This window comes from Schistocerca piceifrons, chromosome 4, assembly GCF_021461385.2.
Source record: "Schistocerca piceifrons isolate TAMUIC-IGC-003096 chromosome 4, iqSchPice1.1, whole genome shotgun sequence".
Classification (NCBI taxonomy): domain Eukaryota; kingdom Metazoa; phylum Arthropoda; class Insecta; order Orthoptera; family Acrididae; genus Schistocerca; species Schistocerca piceifrons.
In genome coordinates this window covers 466502914-466524227 of record NC_060141.1, presented here as the reverse complement: position 1 = coordinate 466524227, position 21314 = coordinate 466502914, and the positions used below count along the sequence as shown (strand labels likewise).

Sequence of the window (21314 nt, the reverse complement as noted above, 5' to 3'; positions counted from 1 at the left end):
AAGGCACCAAATTCCTCCTCCGAAAGCGAAAATGTTTTGTTGACATAGAGAGAAACGATTATCGTAATAAAATCATGGAAATCAGAGCTCGCTAGGAAAGATACAGGTGTACATTTTTCCGAGGACTGTTCGAGACTGGAATAATAAAGAATTATTGTGCAGATGGTTCGATGAACCCTCTGCCAAGCACGTAAGTGTGATTTGCAGAGTATCCATGTAGATGTAGATGTACAAATTACGGCTATAAGTGCAGATATTTTTGTATGTCGTACATTAATATGTACGTGTCGAACAATCTTCCCACAAATACATCACAAACTTTACGACATGATGTTTACTGCATCGTCAATACCTCACCAACAAGTGGACTATACCTGTCACTTAGACTAAATGCTTTCCACCCACATGTCCATACATCTACGCCTGACATGCTGCCCAGGGGAAAATGAGCATTAATGGTTTGTTCTGCCACACATAGCTGGGGGTACTAATCAACCGGAAAGCACACGACTTGTAATAGCTACACACATCAAAAAAAGTTTTGCATCACGTCAGTTCCCAGAACTCCTGAAAGCAGACGTTGACTGTGGATATTGTATCACAGATACAGTGCCTTCGGCTGTTCAGAGATGTCACTAAACCCGCCCAAAGATGTAAACAACCATGCATGAGCAATGCCTATTAGACGGAGCGGGTCCGACAGCCGATCAGTGCCAGTCATTCCACCAGGAAGGAGGTACACGGCTCGTGTTGTCTGTAGTCCAACCAATGCTAGACGGTCAATACCACGGTGCTCTCAACAAGGGAGGTGTCCAGGCGTTTCGGAGTGAACCAAAGCGATGTTGTTCGGACATGGAAGAGATACAGAGAGACAGGAACTGTCGATGACATGCCTCGCTCAGGCCGCTCAAAGGCAACTACTGCAGTGAATGACCGCTACCTACGGATTATGGCTCGGAGGAACCCGGACAGCAACGCCACTATGTTGAATAATGCTTTTCGTGCAGCCACAGGACGTCGTGTTACGACTTAAACTGTGTGCAATAGGCTGCATCATGCGCAACTTCACACCCGACGTCCATGGCGGGGTCCATCTTTGCAACCACACCATGCAGCGCGGTACGGGTGGGTCCACCAACATGCCGAGTGGACCGCTCTGGACTGGCATCAAGTTCTATTCACCGATGAGGGTCGCACATGCCATTAACCAGACAATCGTCGGAGATGTGTTTGGAGGCAATCCGGTCAGGCTGAACACCTTAGACGCACTGTCCAGCAGGTGCGGCAAGGTGGAGGTTCCCTGCTGTTTTGGGGTGCCAATATGTGGGACCGACGTTCGCCGCTGGTGGTCATGGAAGACGCCGTAACGGGTGTACAATACGTCAATAACATCCTGCACCGATAGTACAACCATATCGGCAGCATATTGGCGAGGCATTCGTTTTCATGGACGTCAATTAGTGCTCCCATCGTGCACATCTTGTGAATGACTTCCTTCAGGATAACAACATCGCTCGACTAGAGTGGCCAGCATGTTCTCCAGACATGAACCCTACCGGACATGCCTGGGATGGACTGGAAAGGGCCATTTATGGACGACGTGACCCACCAACCACTCTGAGGGGCCTACGCCGATTGCCGTTGAGGAGTGGGGCAATCTGGACCAACAGTGCCTTGAAGAACATGTGGATAGTATGCCACGACGAACACAGGCATGCGTCAACGCAAGAGAACGTGCTACTGGGTATTAGAGGTATCGGTGTGTACAGCAGTCTGGGCCACCACTTCTGAAGGTCTCGCTGTATGGTGGTACAACATGCAATGTGTGGTTTTCATGAGCAATAAAAATGGCGAAAACGATGTTTATGTCGATCTCTATTCCAATTTTCTGTACAGGTTCCGGAACTATAGGAACCGAGGTGATGCAAAGCTTTTTTTGATGTGTGTGTAATTAATAGTCTGTAAATGGCGTAAATACTGATATAATGTTGTTCAGTACATTGTCCTCAGTCACCAACAGAAATATCTCCATATGTTACATCCTGTACATGTGTTGAAGCAGCGTAACCCACAATATGCAAGTTACTTAGACTACACTCATCCAGTATTTGAGAATGAGAGCACTTAGCTATTGCACCAAACTTCAGACGTAATTTACACTACTGGCCATTAAAATTGCTACACCACGAAGATGACGTACTACAGACGCGAAATTTAACCGACAGGAAGAAGATTCTGTGATAGGCAAATGATTAGCTTTTCAGAGCATTCACACAAGGTTGGCGCCGGTGGCGACACCTGAAACGTGCTGACACGAGGAAAGTTTCCCACCGATTTCTCATACACAAACAGCAGTTGACCGGCGTTGCCTGGTGAAACGTTGTTGTGATGCCTCGTGTAAGGAGGAGAAATGCGTGCCATCACGTTTCCGACTTTAATAAACGTCTGATTGTAGCCTATCGCGATTGCGGTTTATCGTATCGCGACATTGCTGCTCCCGTTGGTCGAGATCCAATGATTTTTAGCAGAATATGGAATCGGTGGGTTCAGGAGGGTAATACGGAACGCCGTGCTGGATCCCAACAGCTTCGTATCACTAGCAGTCGAGATGACAGGCATCTTATCCGCATGGCTGTAACAGATCGTGCAGCCACGTCTCGATCCCTGAGTCAACAGTTGGGGACGTTTGCAACACGACAACCATCTGCACGAACAGTTCGACGACGTTTGCAGCAGCATGATCAGCTCGGAGACCATGGCTGCGGTTACCCTTGACGCTGCATCACAGACAGGAGCGCCGGCGATGGTGTGCTCAACGAAGAACCTGGGTTCACGAATGGAAAAACGTCATTTTTTCGGATGAATCAAGGTTCTGTTTACAGAATCATGATGGTCGCATCCGTGTTTGGCGACATCGCGGTGAACGCACATTGGAAGCGTGTATTCGTCATCGCCATAATGACGTATCACCCGGCGTGATGGTATGGGGTGCCATTGGTTACATGTCTCGGTCACCTCTTGTTCACATTGACGACACTTTGAGCACTGGACGTTACATTTCAGATGTGTTACGACCCGTGGCTCTACCCTTCATTCGATCGCTTCGAAATCCTACATTTCAGCAGGATAATGTACGGGCGCATGTTGCAGGTCCTGTACGGGCCTTTCTGGACACAGAAACTATTCGACTGCTGCCCTGGCCAGCACATTCTCCAGATCTCTCACCAACTGTAAACGTCTGGTCAATGGTGACCGAGCAACTGGCTCGTCACAATACGCCAGTCACTACTCTTCATGAACTGTGGTATCGTGTTGAAGCTGCATGGGCAGCTCTACCTGTACACGCCACCCAAGCTCTGTTTGACCCAATGCCCAGGCGTATCAAGGCCTTTATTACGACCAGAGGTGGTTGTTCTGTGTACTGATTTCTCAGGATCTATGCACCCGAATTGCGTGAAAATGTAATCACATTTCAGTTCTAGTATAATATATTTGTTTATCATCTGCATTTCTTGTTGGTGTAGCAATATTAATGGCCAGTAGTGTAGTTCTAAGACTAGGGGACTGATGACCTCAGATGTTATGTCCCATAGTGCTTAGAGCCATTTGAACCATTTGAACCCTCCTTCATAGTTCAACGATCAACTCGGAAGTGTATTGTGCTTCCCACAGGAAGTTGAACCAAAGACTTATCCATGACAACGCAAGGCCTCGCCGAAGCCTGCGCACCCGAGAGGAATTCACAGAACTTCATTAGACTATTCTTCCTCATCCACCCTATAGCCCGGATCCCGCACCTTCCGACTTCCATTTGCTTGGCACAATGAAGGAATCACTCTGCGAGAAGCAGTATGTGGCTGATATAGAGGTTTACTATCTTTTGGTTCAAAAAATCGATTTTTTAAAATTGAATCTTTGGATCCATAAAAGTGTTTAGAATCCACCCCTGAAACGGTTTTTCCGAATACGAAACGGAAATGTTTGTTATTCGCGTTTGAACAAAAAATGCACCTGCCTGAACTCGGCCTTTTTCACGCACCAGTTTTTTTCTTTCGGAGGACGAGTTATTGTACCGGTGCTTGGGAGGAAACACACAAAATTCAAATGAAAGTTTGAACGCGTGTGTTTGGAACTTAGTCCCCAAGCATTTGCATTCTGGCGCGAAGACTGTGGAGATTGCGACTTTCCTGGCAGTGAGCAGATTCAACGAAGGGTATTCAGTAGTTCTGAAGACCATGACGCCAAGCATTTGGACGACCACCGGATTCAAGTGGCCGAAAACCGCTTGTCACCGGCTCTACGAGCGGCTCTGGAGCAGCGCAGGATGGCCCAGATCGAGCAGAACGCCCTCTATGAGGAAGAGGAAGGACTAGTTTATGGACGCGGAATAGTAGATTGAACGTAAGTTGCATAATATTGCATTTATATGTAGTCAAAATTTCAAACGCGTTTTTCTCGAAATGACTTTTTTTTATCGCGCAGTTTGGTAACTTCAAATCTACAGAAGCGATGGGCATGATTCTTTGTTTCCGACGAAGCTAACTAAATTGTCTAGGAGTTGTACCATTTTTATTCCAATGCATCAGCTATAAATATTTTTACTTGGCCGACGAAGTCGAAAAATCGATGAAAAAAAACCCTATTTTTTGAAATGGCCGCCATTTTGTTTCCTATGGTGCTAATAACTTAAGCGAGGTGCAACTCGTAGAGAATCTTATATACCTCGCTAACGTCACCTCAATTTTGATTTCAGACGAGCCGGCTGACCTGTGGCATACCGCGCGTGGAGGTCTACATCGAAATTTTGTTACGTTCCGACGGCACTTCCACCATTGCTCTTCTACAGTTCCGGTCGAAAAATTTCCAGTTCGTAGAGGAAATATCAATAAACATTTTGAGCAAATTTGACATTGTTATTTATAACACATGCCGAGAAAAAATTCTCAAAGAACATTCTTTTTTCGGGCCGAAGATAGTAAACCTCCCCATAATGCAGCAAGACGTTGGCTCCGTCTTCGACCAGTAGAGTGGCAGTATGCGGGCATACAGGCCCTCACAGTAAGCTAGCGTAAGGTCGTCGCATTGAGTGCAGATAGTGTTGAAATACACGGTTTTATAGCCAAAAGAGTGGGGACTAAGACAGTGTATTGTAATCCTGAATAAAACCTTCATGCTTAAAAAAAATGCGTTGCGTTACTTATTGAACACCCCACGTAATATCGGATGCGTGACCTCAGATCACAACAGTTGCAAAGTCTATGCCGTGAGAAAGGGAGTTGCGACTCTGGCAAAACGTCGGTACATTTTAGTATTTAATAAGATGACTCGTCAGTCTGTGCAGAATGATGCTGTTGGTGTCATGAGTGTGAGTAAAAGGGTCAGCCGAACAGTGTTACGAAACAGCATATGGCGAACTACACTCCTGGAAATTGAAATAAGAACACCGTGAATTCATTGTCCCAGGAAGGGGAAACTTTATTGACACATTCCTGGGGTCAGATACATCACATGATCACACTGACAGAACCACAGGCACATAGACACAGGCAACAGAGCATGCACAATGTCGGCACTAGTACAGTGTATATCCACCTTTCGCAGCAATGCAGGCTGCTATTCTCCCATGGAGACGATCATAGAGATGCTGGATGTAGTCCTGTGGAACGGCTTGCCATGCCATTTCCACCTGGTGCCTCAGTTGGACCAGCGTTCGTGCTGGACGTGCAGACCGCGTGAGACGACGCTTCATCCAGTCCCAAACATGCTCAATGGGGGACAGATCCGGAGATCTTGCTGGCCAGGGTAGTTGACTTACACCTTCTAGAGCACGTTGGGTGGCACGGGATACATGTGGACGTGCATTGTCCTGTTGGAACAGCAAGTTCCCTTGCCGGTCTAGGAATGGTAGAACGATGGGTTCGATGACGGTTTGAATGTACCGTGCACTATTCAGTGTCCCCTCGACGATCACCAGTGGTGTACGGCCAGTGTAGGAGATCGCTCCCCACACCATGATGCCGGGTGTTGGCCCTGTGTGCCTCGGTCGTATGCAGTCCTGATTGTGGCGCTCACCTGCACGGCGCCAAACACGCATACGACCATCATTGGCACCAAGGCAGAAGCGACTCTCATCGCTCAAGACGACACGTCTCCATTCGTCCCTCCATTCACGCCTGTCGCGACACCACTGGAGGCGGGCTGCACGATGTTGGGGCGTGAGCGGAAGACGCCCTAACGGTGTGCGGGACCGTAGCCCAGCTTCATGGAGACGGTTGCGAATGGTCCTCGCCGATACCCCAGGAGCAACAGTGTCCCTAATTTGCTGGGAAGGGGCGGTGCGGTCCCCTACGGCACTGCGTAGGATCCTACGGTCTTGGCGTGCATCCGTGCGTCGCTGCGGTCCGGTCCCAGGTCGACGGGCACGTGCACCTTCCGCCGACCACTGGCGACAACATCGATGTACTGTGGAGACCTCACGCCCCACGTGTTGAGCAATTCGGCGGTACGTCCACCCGGCCTCCCGCATGCCCACTATACGCCCTCGCTCAAAGTCCGTCAACTGCACATACGGTTCACGTCCACGCTGTCGCGGCATGCTACCAGTGTTAAAGACTGCGAAGGAGCTCCGTATGCCACGGCAAACTGGCTGACACTGACGGCGGCGGTGCACAAATGCTGCGCAGCTAGCGCCATTCGACGGCCAACACCGCGGTTCCTGGTGTGTCCGCTGTGCCGTGCGTGTGATCATTGCTTGTACAGCCCTCTCGCAGTGTCCGGAGCAAGTATGGTGGGTCTGACACACCGGTGTCAATGTGTTCTTTTTTCCATTTCCAGGAGTGTATTTTCGAACACTATTCAGTGCCGCAATTTAAAACGGAAAGGCGTCTCTACCCGTGAATCTGTGCTGCGGAACCAACGACCTCTCGTGGGACGGCGGCGCCCGGAAGAGACGTGACTGGTAGGCCGCCAAAAGCCGCGTCCTTCGTACGTGCGCAGAGTAGACGCCACCTTGACAAGTAGCCCAGGAGCATTACCCGGAAAAACACAGACGACTTCACTGGTGATTAACTTCGAACACAGTGTGTTGTCTACAATTTGCAAGAGATAAAGGTAAATGTCCGTACTTCGTATTCCTTGCTTTGGGGAAGCAATGCTGTTAAAGCATTGCCTCGGCATTTGCTTAGACCTTGTGGCAACGGGGCTTAATTGCGCAGCAGTGACATGTCCTTCTTGCCGAATGTCGTAAAAACCAGACACAACGTAACATAGCAGTTCGAATTACTACTACAATACACGTGATTCGTAGAATGTTAGAATCTTGCTGACAGCAATGTGGCGTAATATTCGGGATCAGAAATAAAGTGCGAAAGTTCCGTTTTTCTGTGCATAAAGCAGCTACATACCATCCAACCATCCCGCTCACATGGTTGCAGATGACATGATGTTCGCTAAGTAAAAAACGGCAACGGAAGAAAAGCGCACAGAAAATATGTCGCAAACAGCGACAATAATGGCTTAAAACATGCTGTAACATACAATAAATAAGATTAAAAAAAACCAGTGATGATGGTGACACTTGTCGCCGAAACTATTTTGGGAGAATAAAAATGGTTCAAATGGCTCTGAGCACTATGCGACTTAACTTCTGAGGTCATCAGTCGCCTAGAACTTAGAACTAATTAAACCTAACTAACCTAAGGACATCACACACATCCATGCCCGAGGCAGGATTCGAACCTGCGACCGTAGCGGTCGCTCGGTTCCAGACTGTAGCGCCTAGAACCGCACGGCCGCTCCGGCCGGCTTTGGGAGTATAAAGAAATAAACGAATAACAAAAGTGTTTTGCATCAAGGCGGACTCAATTTATGATATTACTGTTTTTCATTGAAGATATTAAGTATACTACGATTTTTTTTCTGCAGTGAGATGTAGCTCTACTGAAATTTCAAATCTTTAATGCCGTTTCTTGCCCAGGGCGTCGTCTGTGAATCCCGTCCTGTTCCGAGGCAGTTTTGGATGTTTGTAAGCGTTTTTTTTTTTATTTACTCGTCCCCAACAGTCGACTGTCATTTTGATGTGGTAGCCGGGAGGTGGGACTGCCAACTCAACACCTTCAAAACTGACTGATTTCCTGTGAGGAAGTTTCCTTTAACCGAAGAGTTCCAGTTTTAAGGCACCAGAAACTCCGGAATCTCATCTCACACCCTTTCGCTTCTGCCGCACTCGACATGAGTGCATTGCCCAAGGGCTACGACTTGTAGGCAAGAGAGTGATTTGACAGCAGCAGAGATAAAATTCCATAGGTCAATCAAAGGGTATATATTACTGGTTAGCATAAGAAATAATGTAGTCAGGAAGTCTTAAGGTTGTTAGTATCAATGATAAAACGAAAGACAGGTGCAGGAATTGCAGGGAAGATTTAAATTGGAAAAAGTTGGATAGTAAAAATAGTATGCAGCTACAAGGGATTGGGTCTAAGGGGTAACGGAAGAGCGGAAATGATGGGAGACAGAACATGTCATGGGCCTAAAATATCTTGGAAGCTCTGAAGAGGAAGAAGCCAGAGAAGAAGTAATAACGCGTTGTTAACAAGACAGTCGAAAACACTACTTTATATGTATTTCATCGGTTCTGTAAATCGCCTCGGGCAAAGGGATTACCCAACCTGCAAATCCATGATCGATACCACGAAATTCTGAACGTGCTGAGTCAGACCCTGATTCTGATCTTTTTATTTTTTGTTTACGACAAGATTATAAACTCTACGGAAAGAAAGGCGGACAGTCATTCCTTTTCAACTACACAGGAGACGCCAGCTTAACAATTTCACGCTAGTTGCTCCAAAGCAAGTGTGCAGGCGATGATGACAATTTCAGTTAAACGATGTCACAATACTAACAAAGACCAGTCACCAATGAGACGTATCGATGTGCTCTGAATCATGCTTTTAAGTAAGCCTTTGTATATTTTAAGTTTTAATTGTCTGAGTGTAACGAACTGATTAATTTTATAGGTTATTTGTACAAATGCTATACAGTTTCCAAGTCGACATTTCACAGAGAACCTGGCATGACCGAGGATATTCAGTGACAGCCCTGAATCCTTTTTCTTCCACTGCATTTCTAAAGTGACCTGGCAGGAAGTATAATATCACCTGTCTACATTATACACTCTCTACTTCATCACTTGGGGCGCAACGGTCCAGAAAAACCGACACCGCCATAATGCTTCTAAACTAAACGATAAAGCTCTCAGAACAGTTCATAAACATATCGTAACAAACAAACAGATGTTTTAGTGACTAGTTACGGATTGGTATTGCTGGTGTCATAAAATACTTTCCTTAGGGCGGTTTATCATCAACAATAAATCATCCCAAATATGTGAAATTTTGTAAGAACTATTCTCCTTTTTGCAACAGTTAACAAGAGTGTGCCTGAAGTCAAACGCACCCATCTTCTTTTGAAAGACGTTTCGAATCTGAAACAACAGATGAAAACTTCTTGTAGCGTGGTTCCGCAGCTTATATCAGTTGTGTTTAAAGGACGTCATATTCCGCTTTTGGCTTTATAATTATAATTATTTATTCTTCTATTGCAATTTGGGCGTTACGTCATCGTTAGGCGAAAATAATGAGTGCTATGTCACGGCTCAAATATAAGCTTTAAGCACGGATAATCGTAGAAGGGTTGTATTCTACTTTGCAGCAATGGCGGTAACAGCTCTGGCTTCTGGTAAGTAACACAATGCCTAAACTTGTGCAGGTACCTACACAACTGTGAAAAGCACAAGCTTAACAATTATGTTACTTGTATCAGCGACGACAGCTGTTGTCTTCATTGATGTAAAGTGAAAGACAACCCTACAAGGATGTCCTTGCATGTAACTTACGATTGTGCCATGACATGTCACCAACTAATTATTTATGCTTGACAATGGCGTAACGCCGAAATTTCAGAAGCAGAATAAAAAATTATACAGCCATAAACTAAATGTGAAATTTTTAAACAAATGGAAATCTCGACAAAATTCACACTGTTAAAGGAAGATGACGCTATATGCCTTTCGGAATAAAGACTATGCCACGTTTTATGTGCGGTGTTAAGTTGAGCCGGCCAGGGTGGCCGAGCGGTTCTAGGCGCTGCAGTCTGGAACCGAGCGACCGCTACGGTCGCAGGTTCGAATCCTGCCTCGGGCATAGATGTGTGTGATGTCCTTAGATTAGTTAGGTTTAATTAGTTCTAAGCTCTAGGCGACTGATGACCTCAGAAGTTAAGTCACATAGTGCTCAGAGCCATTTGACCCATTTGTTAACTTGAGAAAGCGATATACGAGATGGGTGTCGGAAATTACATGCTGAGCAGTGACCATAAACGAAAACAAATTAACCAGCAATCTTCATATCGCTTTAAAGGGACTCCAAGTGCTTTTGTGGTGTAGTTTGCATCGTGGATGAGACCTGAGTCCATCATTCCACGTAATGAGCGAAACAAGAGCCAAAGCACTGGTAGTAAATCGGTGGTTCCGTACCGAAGCGGAGGACGTTGGTTTCACCTGCCGGAAAGGTTATGGCCGGCATTGTAGGGGATACAAAAAGGGATTATTCCTATGGTTTACGAAACAAACGCTAAACCAGAAACGGGGGAACAATGTGCAAGTGTTCTGCATCGAATGCATGGAAATATACTGAGATGAGGCCTCGACTGCGAGAGAAGAACATAATCCTCCACGAGAACGACGTATTAGCAGTTTTTAAACGGTGGGTTTTGAAGTATGTAGTAATTGTTGGATGACGGTAATTGTTGGATGACGCATTCCATTCACAAGATTTGACATTCTCTGAATTTCACCTATTTCCAGATCTAAACAAATTCGTGGCCGGAGTAAGTTTTGTGTCCAATGAAGATACCGGTCTGCCGAAAATTATTTAATTAAAAGAAAAAGTTGGACAAACTGTGTTGTCGTAAACAGCGTAACTTAAAACGTTCTCGACAAGAAAAAAACATCCACTGCCAGGCAGAGAACTTTCCTCCTCTCCTTCATAGATAGTGAGAAGTTTTAATTTTCGACTACCTTTTTGCCTGCGGCTTCGCAGGCTGACAAAATCATTGGCTCGCTTCAGTGCTCTTTCGTGTCACCTGGTGGACACACTGAGCAACACAAATAAGACATGCAGGCTTAATTATTTTAAAGTATTCCGGTCAATAAAAAGCAGTTCTGCAGAACTGCTGTATTGGTCACGGAATAAGAAGCCAACAGCTGATAAACTAATCACTTTATGGGCGCGTTTCGGGTAGAACCCATTATCAGTCCGTCATGAACATCTTGCTGATCAGATGTATGAAGACAGCATGTAACAAAGCTGAAACGCGTCAGATAAAGTCATTAGTTTAGCAGCCGGTGGGCTTCTTATTCCGTAAGCAATATAACTATTGTACAGTACTCCTGTTGATTTGCAATATGGTCACATTCTTCCTGCGTGACTTTATGTCACAATTACAAGATATTCCGGCCAACTGTACACGTGAAAGAAATACCAACTGGTCATTTTCCAACATTTGTAAATGTGACTCACTCTCTTCCCCGGCCCACCCCTAAGAAAATTGGGTTATTTCATTCCCATAGTATTTTATGTAAAGAAATATAAATGTCGTGTGACTAGGGCCTCCTGTCTGATAGACCGTTCGCCTGGTGCGAGTCTCTCGATTTGACGCCTCTTCGGCGACTTGCGCGTCGACGGGGATGAAATGGTGGTGGTGATTACGACAACACAACACCCAGTCCCTGAGCGGAGAAAACCTCCGACCCAGCCGGGAATCGAACCCGGGCCCTTAGGATTGAGAGTCTGTCTCGCTGATCACTCAGCTACCGGGGGCGGACTTCAGGTAAATGATTCACGTATATACGAACTTTGGTTGAAATTGCTACAGGCGTTCCTGAATTACGCTTTTATGTCACCCGTTTTCATCCCCGCCCTCAGCCAAAGGGATGATAGGGATGTCTTGCTGTCACAGTAATTTTTTCCAGTGATACATGTACCAAGAAATTGTTTCAGTCGTTACGGAGATATGCTGATATGTCACTGTCTTTGCAACCCCCACAACCCCAGCCGGCCGCGGTGGCCGTGCGGTTCTGGGCGCTTCAGTCCAGAACCCCACGACTGCTACGGTCGCAGGTTCGAATCCTGCCTCGGGCATGGATGTGTGTGATGTCCTTAGGTTAGTTAGGTTTAAGTAGTTCTAAGTTCTAGGGGACTGATGACCTCAGATGTTAAGTCCCATAGTGCTCAGAGCCATTTTTTGAACCCACAACCCCTCTCCTAAGGGCGCAAATTTATCAGAAGTGTCACGTATGTGCCAAGCAACCACGAAAACGATGGATTCGATACTAATATCGATCGTTATCGTATGTTTTTACATGTCACAACTTCTCGCCTCACATTCACCCCTAGGGGACACTTAATTAAGCAAATAACAGGTCATGTATGTACAAAATTTGATTGAAATTGCTCCAGACGTTCCTGAGTTACCCAGATATGTCATCCGATTTTTTCACCCGCACCAAATTGGTCGGTGGTTCTTACTCCCTCAGAAATCTTCGCGGACATACGCACAACAGCTCACCAAAACTTCATTGTAACCGGATGAATGGAGTAGGAATACAGAGAAGATTAACAAACAAACAAATAGTCACAATTTTAGATGCATTAAGCTGGGCAGAGTGGCAATGACCTGCCAGATAGGAGAGAAATACGAGTGCGTGCGAGCACCGACTGGCAGCAGACACATGCGGAAGCGTCGACCACTTACCGCGCCAAGATAATTCTCTGCAGCGGGTGCCTCTTCCGCTTGTCGGCGCCGGTGTTGGCAACACTGTCGCCGCCAGCGCCGCTGAGCACTTCGCTCACGGACATGGCGTCACTTTCTCTGCGCTGCGAGCTTCCGTCACGCCTACAGCGACGACTGACAGCTGATCCGCTCGCGCCGACACCGTCCGTAGGGGTATGTGCGGCGCGAAAGCAAAGCGGGAAAGTGAGCCGCGCACGGTTCACGCTCGGCTGGCCAACCGAGCAGACTGTTGAGACTCGCGGCGCATGCGCAGTTGGCCCGGGCGTGGCCGCCCTCGCCGTTTTATACGCTACGGCGGCTGTCGGCGGCTCCCCCTGGCCGCCGCTTTCACTGTCTGTGTTGGGAGACCGCGACAATGGCTCGGCGCGACCCCTGACCCACACCGCTGCCCCGCTTGCGGGAGGTCACGGACCGCCGCGGAAGCACAAAACCCCGCGGCTCATCTGTGCCGCCATCTCGGCTCCACGTGCGACCTGGTGGCCGCATCTTTGTTTACATGAGATAACGTCTCCTGGCGCGTGTCGAGTCGGCGCCTGGCGGCTGCCTCATTTCAATAACAGAAACGAAGGTCGCCGTTCCTTCGGGGTGCCCTAGGGATTCCCCCAGAGAGGCCACTGGGCCATTGTTCTTCTGACTGTAAACAATTGTGATAACCAAGCATGTTTCAAAAGTACGGGTGTACTATCTGGTCGAAGGATTCGGACACCCCTATGCAAATGTCACAAGAGAACCACCAGTATAAAAGGAGGCGGACTAGTATTGTGTTATCAGCAAAATGCCTCGGTCAGGAAGGCTTACTGACTTCTAACGCCGGCCAGGGTGGCCGAGCGGTTCTAGGAGCTACATTCGCAGGTTCGAATCCTGCCTCGGGCGTGGATGTGTGTGATGTCCTTAGGTTAGTTAGGTTTAAGTAGTTCTAAGTTCTAGGGGACTGATGACCTTAGCAGTTAAGTCCCATAGTGCTCTGAGCCATTTGAACCATTTTTTGACTTCTAATGTGGGCTAGTCATTGGGTGTAACAGATCCATCAGAGACATTTCAGTCCTACAATAGCTGCCCAAGTCGATTCTTGGTGATGTGACAATCGAATGGAAACGCAAAGGAACTACCACAGCTAAAGACCAAGCAGATCTCGCTTACTGACAGACAAGAACCATTGAGAGTTGCGGAAAGTGGCTGTAAAAAATTGCATGAAATCGGCTGAAGGAATCACTCGTGGCTTTCAAAGTCCTACTAACAGTCTAGCTAGCACAATGACAGTCCGTAGAGAGTTAAAAAAATGGGGTAAAACGGTCGAGAGACTATCTAAAGCCAAACATTTCTGTAGTAAGTACTAAGCGACGCTTGAGGTGGTGTAACGAGCGACGTAATTTGACAATGGCTGACTGGAAACAAATGATCTGAAATGATAAATCACGCTGTTTTCTGTGGCAAACCGATGGAAGGCCTTGGGTTTGGCGAATACTTCAAGAACATTACCTTTCGTCATGAGTAGCGCCGGGCAACGGCCTTGCCGCAGTGGATATACCGGTTCCCGTGAGATCACCTAAGTTAAGCGCTGTCAGACGTGGTCGGCACTTGGCTGGGTGACCATCCGGGCCGCCATGCGCTGTTGCCATTTTTTGGGGTGCACTCAGCCTCGTGATGCCAATTGGGGAGCTAATCGACCGAGTAGTAGCGGCTTCGGTCAAGAAAACCATCATAACGACCGGGAGAGCGGTGTGCTGACCCCACGCCCCTCCTACCCACATCCTCCACCGAGGATGACACGGCGGTCGGATGGTCCCGGTAGGCCACTCGTGGCCTAAAGACGGAGTGCATGAGTGGTGCCAACAGTGAAGGACGAGGAGGTGGTGTTATGACTTGGGGCTGTGGTTCCCTTATTGCACTTCAGGAAGTATGAATATGAACACATTTTACAGCATTGGGTACTGCGTCTAGTAGAGGAAGAGTTCCGAGACTATGATTGTTTGTATCAGCAGCACAATACACCGTGTCATAAAGTAGCATGTGTGAGGCAATGTTTTGTGACCAATGAAATTCCTGAACCCAATGTAACAGCTTTGGGATGAATTAGAATACAGAATTACTTCGAGACCCCAGCGTCCAACATCACTACCGTCTCTCATTTCAGAGCTTGGGGCAGAATGGGCTGCCATTCGTCCACAAACATGCAAAAAACGTCACTGAAAGTTTCCTCATCAGAGTTCATGTCGTCATAAAAGACGGAGGGTGAACAAACCCCATATTAATGTCTACTAATATGTGTACAGATCCTTTTTATCAGACAGTCTATCTTCCAGATCAAAATAGTATTGTTGTTACCTGGCAGTGCAAACAAGGAAAGTTATCTACCAATATCCAGTCAGAACATTCGCATCATGCAGCTGTTGGTATCCATTATGTAATCAGCTTGATGGGGCGCTTCGGGTGAACAAATGTGGAACCGCTACTCAGTTACATGTACTGGAATCAGTGCGTTGAATCAGTGCCTGAGATGTTCTAGACTAGAGTGATATAAAGACTCACTGCCAAACGAGGAAACTCTGCTTCTCTTGATCATTGTGCAAGCTGGTCGCGTTTATGAAAGATTCTGAGATTCAGATGCACCAACGCTCTTCCAAAATTTAGCGCTTGCCAAAATGAAAGACGGGTTGATGACATTAGAAGACATGCGGGAGTAAATGGGCGCATGAAGACTGTGATGGATGGAGTCTGAAGAATGTGTTCATACAGCGGCGGATGTCAAATTTGTGGTAATAATCATGAGAATGATGGTGGTGATAATGATGGTGTTGATTATGATAAGTATTACGTGATGAACGTGTTTAGAAATAGATGGGTGGCAACACTGAAATGTTGGCTATTCTAGATGACGAGCCAGAATCCAGTAACTTTATTGAAAGATGAGAAGTAAGGGATCGTCACAAGGAAGAAGATGATGATCAGGCTTACAGCAGTTTAAAGTTGATGTACGAATTATAGAATGAAGAACGTGGTGCCAAGGGGAGCAGTATTCGAGCTATAATGCCACCATCCAAGCGCGGCTCGTCCCTTGTCGGATCACGCTCCAGTGTGATTGAGAGAGGCGACTAACAAAGAAAGAAATTGCAGGTAGGTAAGATCTAGTACACATCATTGCAGATTACGGACACATTTGTAATGACTGATTCACTGGTGAACCAGTTAACGAATTGTCAATTTTATTTCGGAGTTCTCCAAACATTAAATGGAAATTTGCCCCTGATTAAGTATTCAGATATAAGAGAGACCACAACAGAGAGGTTCCTGAAATACTGAGGAACAGTCTTCTGGAATCTAAATTCGGATGCAATCATTGTGAGAGTATTTGTTTATAACTCAATATGGCGGCAAATGTTAAAGTCAGACAAAAATTCAAACGGCTCATTTTCTTCCTAGAGGAGGCGCAGTGCTACAAAAACGACTGTGTTTCGATGCACTGGAGTCAATCTAGGACGGGAAGTCTCTGCAGACAAAAGACCTTGTCCGTTCCCTAAGTCCCAACAGGCAACCATTGACCACTGTCCCTTCCAGCATTTGGTACTATCCCTATTTGTTAAGCTTGGAAGCTCACCGGCGTGCAGACTTTCTGAAGTCTAAATCGTGAGACCTCTGTTTCCGTGGACCAGTTTACCATCTTCTCTTCGGACCAACGGTTGCTGCAAGACAACACAGATTTGCATGCGATAGACTGTAGCCACTCGGCACTTGCCGCCTTGCCAGATGAAAGTTTGCCTGCCCATTACCTTGTGCAAAAGATAGATATGTCGATAGCACATACTCTGGTAAGTCAAAACATTATGGCCACTGCCTACGTGACGTTTGATGCCGTTTGGTGGCGTTGCGGGCAAGTGACGCTGTAACAAAAGTGTGTAAGCGGAGCAGACACGGACGAGGGATGACCCTAGAGAAGATACGGGCTGCCAATGGGGAAATCCTTGAGATAAGCGACTTTGGCAAGGGGCAGATTATTATTACGCAGTGCGTGTCAACGAGTGTCTCGAAAACAGCTAAGTTGGTCGAATGTTCACGTGTTACTGTCGTGAGTATATACGGAAAGAGGTAGAAGAACAGTGAAACTACCATTAGGTGCTAAATGGCTGGACGTCAACGACTGTTCACAGAACGTGGGGTTCGGAGGCTTCTGTGATCTCTAAAGTAGGATAGATGATGATCTGTGACATCTCTGCCGAAAGAGTGCAATGCTGGTGTACGAACAAGTGCCTTGGAGTTCACCGTTCATCGCACATTGTTGAACACGGAGCTCGACAGCAGACCACGCCTGCGTGTTCACATGTTGACCCAGCGACATCGTCAATTACGATTGCAGTGGGCTCGGAACCATCGTGATTAGACCGTCGATCATTGGAAACGCATCCGATCTTCGGGTGAATCACATTTTTGGTACACTAGGTCGATGGTCGTCTCCACAAACACCGTCATCGAGGTGAACGGCGGCTCGAAACGTGCAGCGCGCCACGGACGCAAGCTGGTGGGAGCAGTATTTTGCTATGGGAGACATCCTCCTGCGTTTGCATGGGGCATGCGGTAGTAATCGAAGGCACACTGACAGCTGCGAACCGCCTGTATCCTTTCATGCTTGATGTCTTCCCCGACGGCGACGTCATATTTTAGCAGTATAATCGTCCGTGTCTCAGAGACAGAACGGTGCTACAGTGGTTTGAGGAGCGTTATAGTGAACTCACGTTGAAGTCTCGGCGAACAAAGTCGCCTGATGTAAATCCAATGCAAGCCATCTGGGTCGCTATCGTGCGCCATCACCGCGTACGCAAATCAGCGCTCTGTTATTTACGCGAGTGACATGACCTGTGCGTAGACATCTAATGCCACGTACCTCCACAAAACTACCAGCAAACTTTCGGATCCCTGATACGCAGAATCAGTGATATATTTCGTTCCAAAGACGGACAAACAAGCTATTCATCATTGTTGGTACCATCGATCTTGAATTTAGCAGTGTCTGACACTGAAAATGTGATTTCACAATAAAGAAAACTGAATGCGAGCACTCTTCAGGCATAATATTGCCAATGTATTAGTTAGTGTTATTTGCAGCGCAACCATCACTGAATGTTTCGAAGTACCTACGAATCTGAATCTCCGACACCTTATCTTACATTTGTGACATATAGTAATTTTGTCTTCAGATTCCTCGTGAAGTACTTTAGTTTATCAAAGGATTTTACAACACTTTATAAATCAGTACCTGATGACTATAATTTAATGAACCACCGATTAGGACTAAGTTGGTTGAAAAATGTTTAAGTTACGTCTATGGTGTAAGGAATCTCAGTTTCGGTAGCATGAATCATAGTTACAGCTATGCCGACCGTTTGCAAATCTGGGGATAATCAGCTGCCTTTCGGTCTAGGTCATCTCTTCTCTTTTCTGAATATGTTTCCAAAGTTTTCGTACTACTGCTGACGTGGTAGAACAGGCTGTTTTTCCTCATTCGTATTGCTTCATAGTGACTGAAATGAGGGCACTAACGCCAAAATGCAATCAATCGGGAGCTCGTTACACAAATCAGTTCTTCAAAGACAATGCAGCCAGAATCTGACACTTTGTTCTCTCAGCTGGTCGCCTTGAGTGAATTTCCCGAACTTATCCCCTCTAAATGTTCACCGAAAGTAAGCGTGAAAGGCCGGAAAAGTTGCTTGAGCAACATCCTTTCCGATATGTGGGTCAATACTGGTTGCAGCAGTCACTCCGTTCGTTCGTCCGTGTTACGAAGAGAGCTCCTTTCCCGAAAATACGCCTTCCGTATTTTTCGTTACATTTTGCTTATGATACTTAACTGTTATTCCTTTATTGACTTATTGTTCACAGTACCGTTTTCTTAGGGCTGTGAAACAATCCTAATAAAAATTCCTCTTTAATGTAAATAATATTTAATTCAGTTCAGCTCTAGTATTATATGTTAGAGCTTCATATCCTCGAGTGTCATTTCTGTGAAACATTTGTCGTTCTACTGCATGCCTTTCTGATATCAATGTTCCGCTCATCCGAAGTGACATATGGAATTTCTAAACAAAAAATATTCAAATGTGTGTGAATTCCTAAGGGACCAAACTGCTGAAGTCATTGGTCCCTAGACGTACACACTACTTAAACTAACTAATACTAAGAACAACACACACACCCATACCCGAGAGAGGACTTGAACCTCCGGCTGGAGAGGCCGCTCAATCCGTGACATGACACCTCAAACCGCGCGGCCACTCCGCGCGGCCAATTTCTAAACAAAAAATAAGGAAGTGTTTAATCATTAAAGGTAGAAAGTTGCTCCAATGATGGAAAACTCTTGGAGTTTCTCATATGTCGCATTTAAAGAGCAATCTCTTATAGGAAGTCACTTTAAACACCACAATGTTGTACGAAATTTCTTTTCAGGAAGCATGCGTTAAGTCAGAGAACGAAATATTAAATATTTTCCTGTTTGGTGCTGCACAATGGTTTTATTAGTTTATTCTGTACATAAACGGCGAATCTCGTTTCGGCAGTTTACTATTTTCAACTTATCCTGGAATAAGCAATGTACAGTTTATTTCGAATAAAATTATAAAATATAAGTTAGATGACTTACGTATCTTTCTGTAGATAATTACCTTTTTGTGCGACATAATACAGTTTTGGAATGTCTGTTGAGATTGTGTCGTAGTTTCCGTGCAGTTGACGATTCTTAGAAATTTATGGATTCCATACACTCATTTTATTTGCACTTGTGTTAGTTTGATAGCACAATCCACTCCACTGACACATATATGTTTGCTATGAATTTACATTTCACATTCTTGGAACTTTAGCTATAATAGTTACATACAAAGATCGTATTATTCTATGCTTTCATGTACCGTGCAGAGATATTATTTTGTCTTGAGAGTTCAACAGTTTTTATCTACTTTGTGGCATCGTGAGCAGAAAAAAATTTTCCTTTGTCTTTTAGAAAGTCACTAAAGTGTTCTAAATATTATTTGTGCTTTAGTTCGTTTGTTCGTTAAAATTTTGTCTGGATTCGCGTCTGTGTGGATATAAATTTCAAGTTCTTCCAGATTATTCACTACGATTCCTTTAGGTACCCGATGTAGAATTTTCATTGCATTTTTTATTTATTCCACTTAGCGTTTATGGTCGCGTAAGTGTATGTAAAATGCGGACTGATTACTTTCACAATTTCGCGTGTGTTGTTTAAATTTAACTCAGAAATTCCTACCTGCGTGCCCAATGTAAGACTGGTTATAATGATCGCACGATATTTTATAAACTCCTGTGTTCTGGAAAACTGGGAATTTCCTTTTTCCTGATTGTATTTTCGTTTCTAAAGTGGTGTTACTGGTATAGAACGCCATTTGCACATTCGTCCCTTTAAATATTTTATTGAGTTTTCTAGGAATTTGGCCTATTTTTACACAAGTACGTTTTTCGTGATTTTTCTTCTCTCATCAGCGTTATTGCTGTATTTATGTTTCGTGCTTTTTCTTCTGTGCATTGATCATATAGTCTCGTTACTACTGCTGGCTTAAAAGCATTCTGTTGTGATATGTATAGTAATGTTTCTATTTCCTTCTGTGTTGCATCAGTGTCAGGCTGTAATTTCGTGATTCGGTTGATAATTGATTTAAAGAATGCAAGTTTATGTAATTTTGGATTACAAGAATGATTGTCAATAACAGTGTCTGTCGCGGCAGATTTCCTACATACCCTACCTACGGCAGTAGTTATTATTGATTATTTCGGGGTTCAGAAAGTCAACTGATTTGTTTTGTACAACTCCTATTGTGAAAATTATTTTAGGGTGTTTAATTTTTGGTGGTTCATTTCTATGTCATTTCTATTAAAATTTACAAGCATTAGGGTGTCGCTTACTTATCTGTCGTATAATTTTTTTTTAATGGGCCAGTTTGAACTGCAAAATTTTTCTTCTAGTGTGTTAATACATAGAGCATCAATTTTGTCTGCTATGCAATTGCCCATTGCCACTCAGTCTAATTGTTTGAAAATTTTGTTCTCAAATTCGAAATAGTTTTGTGATAGGGTGAGTTCCAGTAATTCAATTACTCCATGTGCTTGACTTGTAGATACTTTCCCATGGCTTGTAAGGTTATTATCTCAGATCCGATATTCAGCAAATAAATGAAAGTAAAAGACTTAGTGCTCCATACAGAACGTTAAGAGCAAACAGCTGCTAAGTATCACGTTTTGGTTCACTTTTAGCGAGTCTTACGCAATGCAGTGACTGCTGCAAGTGCGGTATCAGTGAGCGGGTACAACTTTGGAAATCGGGCAAGGGGACAGGAAATTTTCGAAATAAGAGCGACGAGCGCCGAAACTGGATTTGCGAATTATTGGAGCGTGCGTTCTACAGTCTATAATCGAGCCACGCTCTGGTAAACCCCGCCGGAACAGCGAGAGGAAATGTTTCG

General features: G+C 45.4%; 1 protein-coding gene across 3 annotated transcripts in view; it reads right to left on the bottom strand.

The window, feature by feature from the left end:
- The window catches only part of LOC124795452 (nocturnin), a 384759-nt gene that overhangs the window by 141294 nt on the left and 222151 nt on the right, over positions 1-21314 (bottom strand). Inside the window, exon 1 of one of the 3 annotated variants that reach the window (XM_047259476.1) lies at positions 12811-13089. The exons of the other annotated variants lie outside the window; for them this stretch is intronic. Within the exon in view, the coding sequence (XP_047115432.1) occupies positions 12811-12914 (104 nt within the window). The 5' untranslated portion in view covers positions 12915-13089. Of the gene's footprint in view, positions 1-12810; positions 13090-21314 lie in introns of those variants that run through there. 3 annotated transcript variants of the gene reach the window in all.